The following is a 12,722-nucleotide window of genomic DNA, read 5'->3' on the forward strand; positions in this document are numbered from 1 at the left end:
TAAAACAGCCATTCTCAGACTTGTTGATCTCATAAATTATTGAGGACCTCAATGAACTCTTACTTCCTATAGGCTGATATCTATGGATATTTACCAGATTGGAAATTAAAACTGAAACATTTAAAAATATTTATTAGGTCATTTAATATTAACAGTAATATTTCATGTTAATGTAATTTTTGTGAAAAATAAACTACATTGCCAAAATGAAAAATTTTTAGTGGGAACAGTGCTGTACATTTTTTGCAAATTTTTTTAATGCCTAGCATGATAGAATTAAGCTGGATTCTCAAGTTTGTTTCTGTTTTCAGTCTGTTGTGAAATGTTATTTTGGTTGAAGCATATAAAAAAGTCTAACTCTCAGGGCTAACAGTGTAGTAGGGAAAGGAGTATTTTAGTAGCCTTTTCAAATAATTGTTGATATCCTGCTTTAATACTACACCAAAATATACCAAGCGGTAGTTTCTTAAAGATTAGTTAAATGTGGAATCTGAAACCATATCAGTGGACATTTGATACACTGTTATATTCAAATCCATTGGTCTGTCTTGTACTTTGAATCTTTTACTCATACATAATTTTGTGTCATCATGCCTTGGTCATTTGGAAAATATTGGTTCACTGAGTTATGTAGGTCTTATGATAAATTCTGATACATTTATTAGATAATATTTTTTTAAAAACCCATTACTGACCTCACCAGAAAAGTTTTTAACTCTTCGGAGGCTATCCAAGAGTTTTTCTTCCAGACAACTGTGCTTTGTGCATACTTCCCATTTTATCACAGAATATTAAAAAGACATGTACTCAAAAGACATGATTTAATATAATTAATCATTCTTACTGCTTCATCCAGGACATTCTTAAGTGAAACTTCTCCACTCAACCCCTCTTTTTTTGTTTGTTTTTAACTGCAAATATGTGGCATAGATTACAATGGTGACTAGAACCATTTTGTACCACTGCTATGATTTGTGCTAAGATGCCAATGGTCTTATCCATCAGTACTTTACACCATCAGAATAGAAGTCAGCACAATGAGAAAGGCAGATAATATTTTACTATCATTATGAAAATAGTCTTCCCTTGTAGACTCCCCCAAAAGTCTCAGGGACCCATGAATCACGTTTTGAGACCTATTATTGATTGATGTTTGTCATGCAAGGCTTCAAAGAGAAACTGAGACACATTCTTAAATGTTTTAGGATTTTTTTAAGAAGTGGATGGGAAAAGGAGAAGGGAGAAAGGCGTGAACATAAGGTTTTGAAAAGTGGAATAAACATGCCATGTGAAAGAGAAACTGCATAGACTTGTAGGATCAAAGAGTATGTCTTAGGAGGATAGTGGATAGAGAGGGTGTTGAGTGCCAGGGGAAGCTGATTGAACTTGACCAGTGGACAGTGAGAATGTATTCTAGTGGAGAAAGACATTCTGAAAATAGCACTGAGTAATTCTAGTTTTTGGTATTTGTGGGATAGATTGTAAGATGGAAGGCAAAAGCTTGGGTTAGAAGGTTAGCATACAGCTCTTAGTTGTGTGAATGACTGGTGTAATTTCATTAGTCCAGGAAATAAATAGGAGCCCAAATTAGGCTGTCATGATAGAGTAGATATGATGGAATAAAGATTTTTGAGGGAAGAAAAAGTGAAATTGGTAATAAGAAATTAGAAATAGAGAAAAAAAGACAAGTTTAAGATATTTTCTACATTGGACTTAGAAGAATGAAAAAAGATGAGGATTAGGAAGAGTAGGCGGGAAGCTGATGAGTTTGCTTTGGAGATGCTGCGTTAGAGGACAAACAGAGCATCTGAGTGGAAATGTAGTAAGAGGTAGAGAGGGATTTTGAAATGATCAGATAGAGGTTACATCTGAAGCCATGAGAAAAGATGGTGTTTAAAAGGTAAAGTTGAATGTCTAGAATTGAGAAATAAGAGAAGGAAGAGTAGATACAATAAAGGAAAAGTTTAGAAGTAGAAGGGGAGCCAGAATAATATTGGGATGGAGGACAACTTTTCTAAAATTAAGTTTTTGAACTCCTAAATTTCCAGAGTTAATATTTATTTATTAAATACAGTGTTCACATGCCTGAAAGAATTACATTTGCAACCAAGATAAAACCCAGGGGTCAGCTCACGACCCAGTCTCCATGTAGAGTCCCAGCAACAGTACAACATGTAAATCCTTATTGGAGTTTTTCCAAGGATGTCGACAAAGGTCCAGTTTGTTACAGCAACACTTCTTAAAAGTCTCTTCATTCCTCTTGAACTCACAGTATCTCCTGGACCCTGTAGCTTTCCCAAAGCTCACACTTCTGACTCTCAACTCCTAAAAGTCACCAAACCAGTACCATATAGGGGGATGGATCCTTTGCTCCCATCCTCTTTTTTTCTTTCTTTCTCTACCTGAAAGTAGCCCTCTCTCCTCTTTCCAAATGTGAATTATACCTGCTAATGCCTTGTTTTTACACTGCATGTGGTTAGTACCACACTCTGCACAATTAACTCCAAGGGAACTTAATCAAAAGCTCCAAGTCCCTTTAGAAGAACAGGAGGAGGAAGAAGTGCTAAATGACCAAAGACAGAGTTTTCTCTATGGGGTTGGGGAGGATTACACACACATACAATCAAATATGCCTAAAACCCAACATGTATAAAACCAATACCCTACTCTTTGCCTAACCTCCCTTTCCTCCATGACCACCACCAGAGAAAGCTTCCAGTATGAATCATTGGGATCACCATTGACTTAGTCATCCAAGTCAGAAACCTGGAGTCTTCCTAGTCTGGAAGCAAGCCCGATCTATTTTATCTCCTAATATTCTTCCTAATCCTTCCCCGACTCATTCCACTCCACCTGCTGTCATTATAATTTTTGGTCCTCGGTGTCTTTTCTTCTTTACCCATCTAAGTAATAACTGTGGATGGTGGTGAAAGACAGTGTTTTCCCTCTCTCCTTCCATCCCACATGCATGTCTTCTTGCTTCCTCCTGCTCCTCTCCCTCTCGGCATCAATACGTATATTCCCAAACTGTTAGCCTTTATTTGTTGGAATGAAGGGGTGTTCTCATTAGGTAGGAAGAGGTAGATTCCAATAAAATAAGTGGTCCTTCTGACATGAGAGAGAAAGATAAGGACAATTATATAAATATTATTTCAACTAGAATTAATATGTGAGTTCTTTCCTTTGAAAGAGGCTGGCTTAAAGATCAGGCACCAGTCACATGGAAAAATTGGCCGAAGATAAATGCAGTGATTGTACAGTAAAGCCAAAGCACAAGTTCTTAAAGTCTAGATTTTTAGATAATCACCTTTCCAGACAATGAAAAATTTGGAGAATGCATAAAGTGCTGGGGAACAGGAAGTAGTCTAGGCTAAATATAATGTAGGACTTGTGGCATCGAAGAGAAAAGGCTAGAAATGTAGAGTTAAGGGAGACCAGTTGGGTTATTGCAGTCATCTAGGTAAGAGACACCGAGGACCAAAAATTATAATGGCAGAAGGTGGAATGGAATGAGTCCGGGAAGGATTAGGAAGAATCTTGGGAGATAAAATGGATCGGGCTTGGTTCCAGACTAGGAACAATCTAGGGTGACTCCAGGTTTCTGACTTGGATGACTAAGGCAGTGGTGATCCCACTGATTCATATTTGGAGTTTTCTGTGGTGGTGGTCATGGAGGAAAGGGATGTTAGGCAAAGAGTGGGGTATTGTTTTTATGCATGTTGGGTTTTAGGCATATTTGAGAATTGGTGATTTGTCAGGTGAGGATGCTCAGCAATAAATCAGAAATATAGAACTACAAGTAGAACTTAAGAGAGGACTTGAAACCAGAGATTTCTGTCAGGGTGTTTGAGCCTTTGAGGAGGAAGAATTTTTCCTCTACGCCTCTAGGTTCTTTGGTGGGTCTAATAATCAGTTTGACATAAGGCAGATTAACAGAAGAACAACAGATTTAATTACATATATGTGGGGGTCCCACAGGACAATGAGACCCAAGGACAAGCTGGGCAATAGAGGCTCATAAACCATCTTGAGCTAAGGAGTGGGATAGGGGCCCACAGAGGAGGGTGAGTCACAGGACGATAAGAAGAGCAGATGTTTGATAATTAGAAGTTTGTCCTGCCATACAGATAGATCATTCAGATAAAAAGTTATCTCTTGGTAATAGCTCTCTTTGTGGGCCAGGACACCTATCTAAATTCTTTCAGGTAATTCAGGGAGAGGTAGGAGTTTTTCTTGAGTCTGCTGGGTCTTAGTTGCTTTCTGAACCCCTTTAAGCCCATGAGAATGTATAAAATGGCCTTGGTAGGGCATATGGAAGGGAGTGTGCCTGGGAAGCACAAATATTTAAGGGACAGGCAGAGGAAACGGAGACTGAAAAAGTGTAGGTAGGGAATCAAGAGAAAATAGTATCATGGAAATCAGGAGAGGAGAAAGGAAGTATGATGGTTGGCAGTGTCATATGCTATAGAAAGGTCACCTGGGATGAAGGCTGAGATGAATCCACTATCTTGGTTATGGGGATGCCACTGGTGACCAATTTCTTTTGTAGGGGAATGCAATCATATTGTACTGGGTTGTGAAGTATAGCCAGAATGTCTGTGAATACACTGTTGACTTCTCTTTTTTTAAGAGTTTAGTATGGAAGAAAAACAGGAGAGATTTTTTTGGATTAGAAAGAATCGGGCATGTTGGTAAGAGAGAAGAAAGAATCAATCTATGCATGGGGAACTGGATGGAGCAAGGGAAAGGGGATAATTGATGGCCTAAAGTCACAGAGCATGGGTACAGAAGCAATTGGCCCTGGAGAGGGCAAGAGAAACCTCTTCATCTGAATATAGAGAAAAAGGTGCTTGAAAAGAAGATTTGAGGCCTTGGGGTCAGAGTTTGAGGAATTCGTGGTTGATGGACTCAAATACCTTAGTAGTAGAAGAGGCCAGTTCCTCTGATGGGATTGAGAAGTAGAAGTGAATAAGGAAGGGAAGTGACTTGATTGGTGAGACAGAGGTTAGGGAGCAATTCTGTGGAGAATATGGAGTTAAGTGAAAGGAATGCCAAGCAAATTTGAGAATTCATTTGAAATTCAGAGGTCTTTAAGTTACATTTGTTATTATTTGTAAGTTACATTTGCTATTTATGTTAATATCAATATTGGTGAGTAATAATAGCTATTGATTGAGCTCCTAGTACAGGGGAGTTCTTATGTGTCAGAACAGCTTCATGGTATAAGGGAGGTGCTATCATTATCCCCATTTTGTAGGGATCAAACTGAGACATAGAGGTCAATAACAGAGAGGTAAGACCACACAGCAGCTAAGTGGCAGAAGCAGGTTTGAACCTGGGCCTTCTGACTGCAGACTACATTACCCACCTTCCCTCTATACTCTACCTAAGGAAAGCTGGCCTGATGAGAAGCTGGCGATAGGCAGGGTGAGTGTGATGGATGAAGGGGCAAGAGAACTGAGGGTGCCGATGTGTGTTCTGAAGGTAACTGAGTTCAGGTAGGTAGGAAAGGAAGTGAATCAAAGGTTGATAGTGAGGGATTTGGGAGTGGAGGTCAAAAAAGAGATATGGATGGAATTGGGTAAAGAGAAATATGGGGTACTACAAGTTGTGCTTAGAAGGGGATGGGTTATTTGAGGCATAGCATTTCTGATTAAACCCAAGGCCACCATGTAGTCAAAGAAAGGAATGGCTGAGGATCAGAGGGGAAATCTTTGGAGGAGAGAAGTCTGGAGGATAGGAGATCTGGATAGAGCAAAAGATGTTGACTTTACTGCTTCAGTGACATTTTTCCTATTTGTGATATTATTTTATTAATTTGAGCATTGCTCTCTAAATAGTTTGTTTTTAACTGCGTTGAATAATTTAGCCCTTCTCTTTTCACCCTACATATACTTATAAATTGTAATACCCCTCTTATCCTACAAATTATTTCTGTTTGATATTTTAATATCTCAGTAAAATATTTTAAGGTGTTTTTAACAGTTAATTTTTAGTTTCTGAAGTTGAGCAGTTTCTAGCTTAGTCATGACTAATTCTGTCAAATTGAATATTAAGATACATGGATACATTTTACTACATTTACAACTTAACCTCTAAAGTATAATGAGGTAACATTAGGCAAGATAGTTTTTTTAAGGAGGAAAAAGTAGAATACAGCAAATACTCACTAAATTTTTTAAAAATAAGCTTTTTCCTTAAGAATAATTTTAGACTTCTAGAAAAGTTTCAAGGATGATTCAAAGGGTTCCCATATACCCCACACTCAGCTTCTCCTATTGTTAATATTTACATTTGTATGGTACATTTGTCATAATTAATGAACGAATATTGATACATTATTATTAACTAAAGGCCATAGTATTTTCAGATTTCCTTAGTTTTTACCTAATGTCCTTTTTCTGCCCCAGGATCCCATCCGGGATACTACACTGGATTTAGTTGTCATGTCTCAGATTCCTGGTTGTGACAGTTTCTCAGACTTTCGTTGTTTTTGATGACCTTGTCAGTTTTGAGTAGTCCTGGTCAGGTGTTTTGTAGAATATTTCTCAATTTGGGTTTGTCTGATGTTTTTCTCATGATCAGACTGAGGTTATGGGGTTTTTGGAGGAAGACCACAGAAGTAAAGTACCATTCTCATCACGTTATATCAGGACTACATGCATAAACATAGATTATCACTGTTATTGTTTACCTTGTTCACCTGGCTGAGGTAGGGTTTGTAAGAGTTCTCAATTTTAAAGTTACTGTTTCCACCCCACCTGCCTTCTATACTGAACCCTTTGTAACGAAGTCCCCCCTTGAAGAGTGGGAAGTTATGCTTCACCTCTCTGAGGGTGCAATATCTACATAGCTTATTTGCAATTATTCTGTACAGGATATTTACCTTTTCTCCCCTATTCATTCACTCATTCATTCATTTATATTACCATGGCTTCATGGATATTTATTTTATACTTTGAATCCAATACTACATTACTTATTTTGTTCAAATTGTTAAAACTTTTGCCATTGGGAGCTCTTTCAGTTGTCTTCTGTGTCCCTTTGACATAACTTCATCATCTTTTTTGGAGCACTTCTTTACTTTCTGACACTAAAAAAATACTCTAGATTTATATTGTGTATTCTCTGTCCCAGTGCTAGAATCAGCCATTTCTCAAGGAGTCTTGTTTTCTTTTATTGAACAATGGTATTAGGAACCAAAATATGGGCCCTGGGTGTGCTCATTGCTACTGGAGCATCATTGTTTCTATGCCCTCCCAGCTGACAACTTGGAAATGTACTAACCTGTGTATACACACATATCTATAATTATTTCTATATATATCCATCTGTATATATGTATTAAACTAAGCATGAGTTTATACTGACGTTTCCAACTCTAATCCAGTATCATATGGATCAATCTAGTCTTTTGCACTCAATTATCTGTAACTTTCCACTCCCACAATGAGAAGTCTGGTCCCCCCTTCACCATCAGACAAACTTACTTATTTGTTAAATCCCAGTATACATGTATAATGGTTTCAGAATTGTTAACCTCTTCCCCCATGAGATAACAATTTTACCAGCTAGAGCAAAGTGCCTACGTACAGTTCCTTTTGTCTTTAGTCTTACAGTCTTAATTCATTTTCAAAGTTACTTAGGTCACCTATTTTTACCCCACTCCCTCCAGTGAGGTTATGTCATGTATTTGGAATGCAATTAGATTCTTTTGTCACAGGCTACATTCTGCCTGGCATGCCCCAAACTCCTATTGATTTTTTTAAAATTTGCATACACTCTTCATGTTGTTCTGTGGGTTTTGACAAATGCATAATGTCATATACCCCCCGCTACAGTATCATACAATCTTGTTTCACTACCCTAAAATATTGCCTGTGTTTCACCTATTCTACCCTCTCCTGCTCTCCCTGAACCTCTGGCAACCGCTGATCTGTTTTTTTGTCTTTATAGTTTTGCTTTTTCCAGAATGTCATATAAATGGAATCATACAGTAGGTAGCATTTTTCAGATTGGCTTCTTTGATTTATCAATATGCATTTAAGATTCACCCATGGTGTTACATGAGTTGATAGTTTGTTCTTTTTTATCAGTGAATAGTATTTTATTGTATGTACATACCACAATTTGCTTATCCATTCACGTACTACATTGTGAATAACATTATGAAGCAACCTATAACATTTTGGTTGCTTCCAGTTTTGGGCAATTATGAATATGGCTGGTGTAAACACTTGCATGCAAGTTTTCGTGTGGACATACATTTTTAAATCAATTGAAAAAATACCTAGAAGTGTGATTTTGGATTGTGTGCTATGAATATGTTTAGCATTATAACTGCAATGCTGTCTTTTGAAGTGGCTTTACCATTTTGCATTCCCACCAACAATGAATGAGTGTTCCTATCGTTCCACATCTTTGCCAGCAATTGGTATTGTCAGATTTTCAGATTGTAGTCATTCTAATAGATATGTAGAAGTATGTCATTGTTGTAATTTATATTTTTCTAATGAAAAATGATTTTTAATATCTTTTTATATGCTTCTTTTCCTTTTGTTTATCTTCTCTGATGAGGTGTTTAAGATTTTTTGCCCATGTTTTAATTAGGTTGTTTCTTTATTGCTGAGCTTTAAGAGTTCTTTATATATTTTGGATATAAGTACTTTATCATATATGTATTCAGTAAACAATCTCTCCCAGTGTTTGGATGTCTTTTCATTTTCTTTTGACAGTGCCTTTCACAGAGCAAGTTTTTAATTTTAGCGAAGTCCAACTTATATTTTCTTCTATGGATCATGCTTTTGGTATTATATCTAAAATACTATCATCAAACCCAAGATCATGCAGATTTTTTCCTGTTTTTTTTCTAGAAGTTTTACAGTTTTGCATTTTACTTTTAAGTCTGTGCTCCATTTCAAGTTAATTTTTGTGTAAGATGTGAGGTCTCTGCCTAGGTTTATTTTTCTGCATATGGATGTCTAATTGTTCCAGCACTGTTTGTTAAAAAGAGTGTTTTTTTCTCCATTGAATTACCTTTACACCATTATCAACAGTAAGTTGAGTATATTTGTGTGGGTCTGTCTATGGGCTCTCTGTTCTGTTCCATTGGTCTGTCTGTCTGTTCTTTTACCAATGCCGTGCTGTCTTGATTATTGTAGCTTTATAGCAGGTCTTGAAAGTGAATCTATCAACTTTATTCTTTTTCAGTATTATGTTGACCATTCTAGGTCCTTTGTCTTGCCATATAAATCTTAGGGGGGTGTTCTGAATTTTAAAAACGAAAAACTAGAAATTGTTAATCCTCAGAGATGCAGAATAAATGTGATGTTTCTTTAATTTTTTTCCCAGGTGGTTCTTTGAGGCTCTGAAGTATCCTAAGTTTTCCAAGGCTAATGTCATCAATGGAATACTCATGACTGTGGTGTTCTTCATAGTGCGGATTGCCTCAATACCTCCTTTTTATGGCTACATTTACTCTGTGTTAGGAACGGAAGCCTACCTGAGGCTTGGATTTTTAATTCAATGTTCCTGGATCTCTACTTGTGTTGTTTTGGATGTAATGAATGTCATGTGGATGATCAAAATTTCAAAGGGGTGCATCAAAGTCATCTCTCTCATAAGACAAGAGAAAGCCAAGAAGAGTCTTCAGAATGGAAAACTTGACTAAAAGTGGGCTATTGATAAGCATACTTCATTACTACCCACATTATATCTTCTGATAGGTTGAATTCTTGGCATGTTCTTGTGCTTCTTTATTAATTATACTTCTTATTCTCGGTTTCAATGTCCTTTTTTTTCTAACCGTTAGAAAAGAGAAACTAAAATTTAGTTTTTATCTGAAGATTTATTTTCTGATATTCTTCTGCATTATAAGCATGGATAAAATCTTAAAGGTTTAAATAAAAATGTATAAATATGGTGGTGAATCTTCTTAGAAATCTGTTAACCGGCATTGGTATTTTTCTCTGTGAAAACATGACTATGCTAATTTGGTGCACTTGGTTTTATGTCACCGATTTTGCTGAAAGAATGGGAACTGCTTTTAAATCTGTAGATAGGTCTCCACATTTTGTTGTATTGCACTCATTTCTTACTATGGCTGTCAATACCTGTGTAGTGTTTAATTTCCAAATTGTTGAAATGTTCTTTTTCTTAGGAGATTAGAAGTGATGTCTTTTTCATTTAGATATGCTGTCATCTACTAATAATGAAGTATTTTGCTTATTTTGGGAACCTTTAATTAATTAAGTTATGGAAAATATTTCTTGCATTTTCAGATTTTTCTGACATCACTTTATTATTTTTAACATTTTATCAAATTATAGCTTTTTTCTTTTGTAGTAAAGCTTAAGACCGATCTAATAGAGCTCCTTAAGAGATGAATTCTTCCTTCTAAACATGCATGTTCTAGATGACTATTTGGGCTAATAGGAGGAATCATTAAGAAAAAAGCTTTAACACTGCTGTCTCTATCTGCATCCCTTGCACTTTTTCTATGAAAAATGTATTATTTCTATTTGCAAAACCTCCCCTGAGTTCAGAACCCAACATCATTAGCACCAAAATCTTATGCAATATGTATTTATCATGCTCCTAAGGTAAGCCTCTTCTTGATGAGACCAAAACTACAAAAAAAAATCAGTATTCATATTTTACGCACAATTTACACCCATGCTTTTGCTTAACCAGCACTTTGAGTGCTTTGAATTTCTGTCTTTCCTAAAGGATAGGAAAATGATAGATAATTTAATCCAAGCATTCTGATTATCAATATTATTGCTTTATCTGGGGATAAATGACTGGTGACTTATTTTTTTCTGTTTGTGTGTGTGGGTATGTTTGTGTTTGCTTTGGTCCTTACAACCCAAATATAGAATTATATAGTTAGCTATTATTGCCTTTATTTATTTTTCTCAAGTACTTTAATGATCATTCTTACCTAAGGAAAAAAATTAATCAGCGTTAAATACTTGAATTTAGTTGAACCCAAACCAAAAGATCTAATTCATTCAGTTTCTCAGTTTGAGGGAGAATGTGTGACTCACTCTTATTGTCCATGTTATGATGATGAAGGGAGGCTAGCTGGATATTTCAGGACTTTTGATTTGATGTGATTTGATTGACTTGGCTGTCCAATGCAGATAGGGCCTGATACATTGTAGAACATTTGAAGAAAGTAATTGAGATCTCAGTCAGTAACTAAATGAAAAATTGAAGTTGATCAGCTTATACCAGGTACACTTATTTTTGAAAGACTTAATTAAAGTAATATAAAATATAGGTATTTGTTTTTAAATCTGCTAATATTACATTGATAATTTGTTACTAAATTTAGTGCCTTCTACACATAGGCACTTAAACGTGTATTGGTTGTTTAGCAGGGGTAGGAAAGCACGTGGTTTTATCTTGTTCTTTTCTTGCTCTTTTGCAAGAAAAATTGCTTTTTAAAAGGAAAACATTTATATTAGAAAACTATTTTGGAAATTCATTCCTTTAGGAAGAAACAAAACTTGAAATAAATATTTTTGACTTTGGATATTTCTGTAGCTTCTGAACACAGATTTTAAACCCACCATCAAAAGGAAGACAATATAAAGCTATATGTTAGTGAGTTTCCATATAGCAATTTCCATTTTTATAGTTATTTCATGCTTAAAACTTCATTTTTACTTTCACCAACAGCACCTTTCTGCAGTATAGCCCCCTCACTATGTAAGCGTAATTAAAATATCAATGTGTTGAACTAAAGTTTGTTATTCCCTTAGTCAGCAATTCTTATTTTATGCTGGCTGCATGATAGTTAATTTAATATCCAGATTCAATATCCAAAAGTAGATTCTATGCATTTCCTCATAAAACAGACATGAAATGAAAAAGACACTGCAAGCTGCCATGCTACTTGAAGTCAGATCTTTACAGGAGCTATACTTTGCTGTTCTGTGATTGTATCCACCTACGTAAGAGACAAGTAGTTAAAGACAGAACATTTCATTTATTAAACGATGAATTTTTCATTTATTAAATGACAAACTTTTGCTAGACATTTTACGTATTAAATATTTTGACTACATGGATTAGTTTAAATGATTCTATTAGGCATTCTGATATTTAACAACTGTTAAAATATTTATAGAAAATGAAAGCAAATTGGTATAAATTTTTAAGCAACTCTATTTTTGTAGAAAAAGATTAGTGACAACCTGTAACTATAAAGATGTTCTCTGAACGTGTAGTACTCTAGAAAATAAAAATTCTTACAAAATTTTGAAAATGAATGAAAATAAACTAAATAACATGCAAGATCATAGACTCTGCATTAGATATTTTATTTGGGAGAATTTAGAAATTATGAGCTTGAGTTTATAGAATCTGCATTATTGTGCCTAAAATCTTTTTAATGAATATTATTTGCAGTTATTTAAAACAATATGGAGTTATATCTGAATGCAAAGAAATGAACTCCTGCTTAAATTGTCTTGATACATCATAGTAAGTTGAAATGTAATTTTTATTCCAACTGTTCGTTTTGGTATTTCATGGATTATTAGCCCTATGTTAAGAGAAATAATAATGTCTTCACCATTCCTAAGAGTGACTGATATACTGTGGATGACCCAGTACTGTTGTACAGGACTAGTTTTAGAAACTACCTAGTTTATAGGTGTTTGAATCAAATTCTTTTCTAAATTTTAATAACCTATTTGACTCAAATCAAAATT

The 12,722-nt window shown here is 35.4% G+C and overlaps 1 protein-coding gene across 10 annotated transcripts in view; it reads left to right on the forward strand.

The window, feature by feature from the left end:
• Positions 1-12,435, forward strand: part of TLCD4 (TLC domain containing 4) — a 90,702-nt gene extending 78,267 nt beyond the window's left edge. For all 10 annotated transcript variants that reach the window (XM_068540372.1, XM_068540371.1, XM_068540370.1 and 7 more), the window contains one exon: positions 9,352-12,435. In XM_068540372.1, coding sequence (XP_068396473.1) covers positions 9,352-9,670 — 319 coding nt within the window. In that variant the 3' untranslated portion in view covers positions 9,671-12,435. The remainder of the gene's footprint in view (positions 1-9,351) is intronic.
• Positions 12,436-12,722: the final 287 nt, after the last annotated feature.

This window comes from Eschrichtius robustus, chromosome 3 (assembly GCF_028021215.1).
Source record: "Eschrichtius robustus isolate mEscRob2 chromosome 3, mEscRob2.pri, whole genome shotgun sequence".
Taxonomy (NCBI): Eukaryota; Metazoa; Chordata; class Mammalia; order Artiodactyla; family Eschrichtiidae; genus Eschrichtius; species Eschrichtius robustus.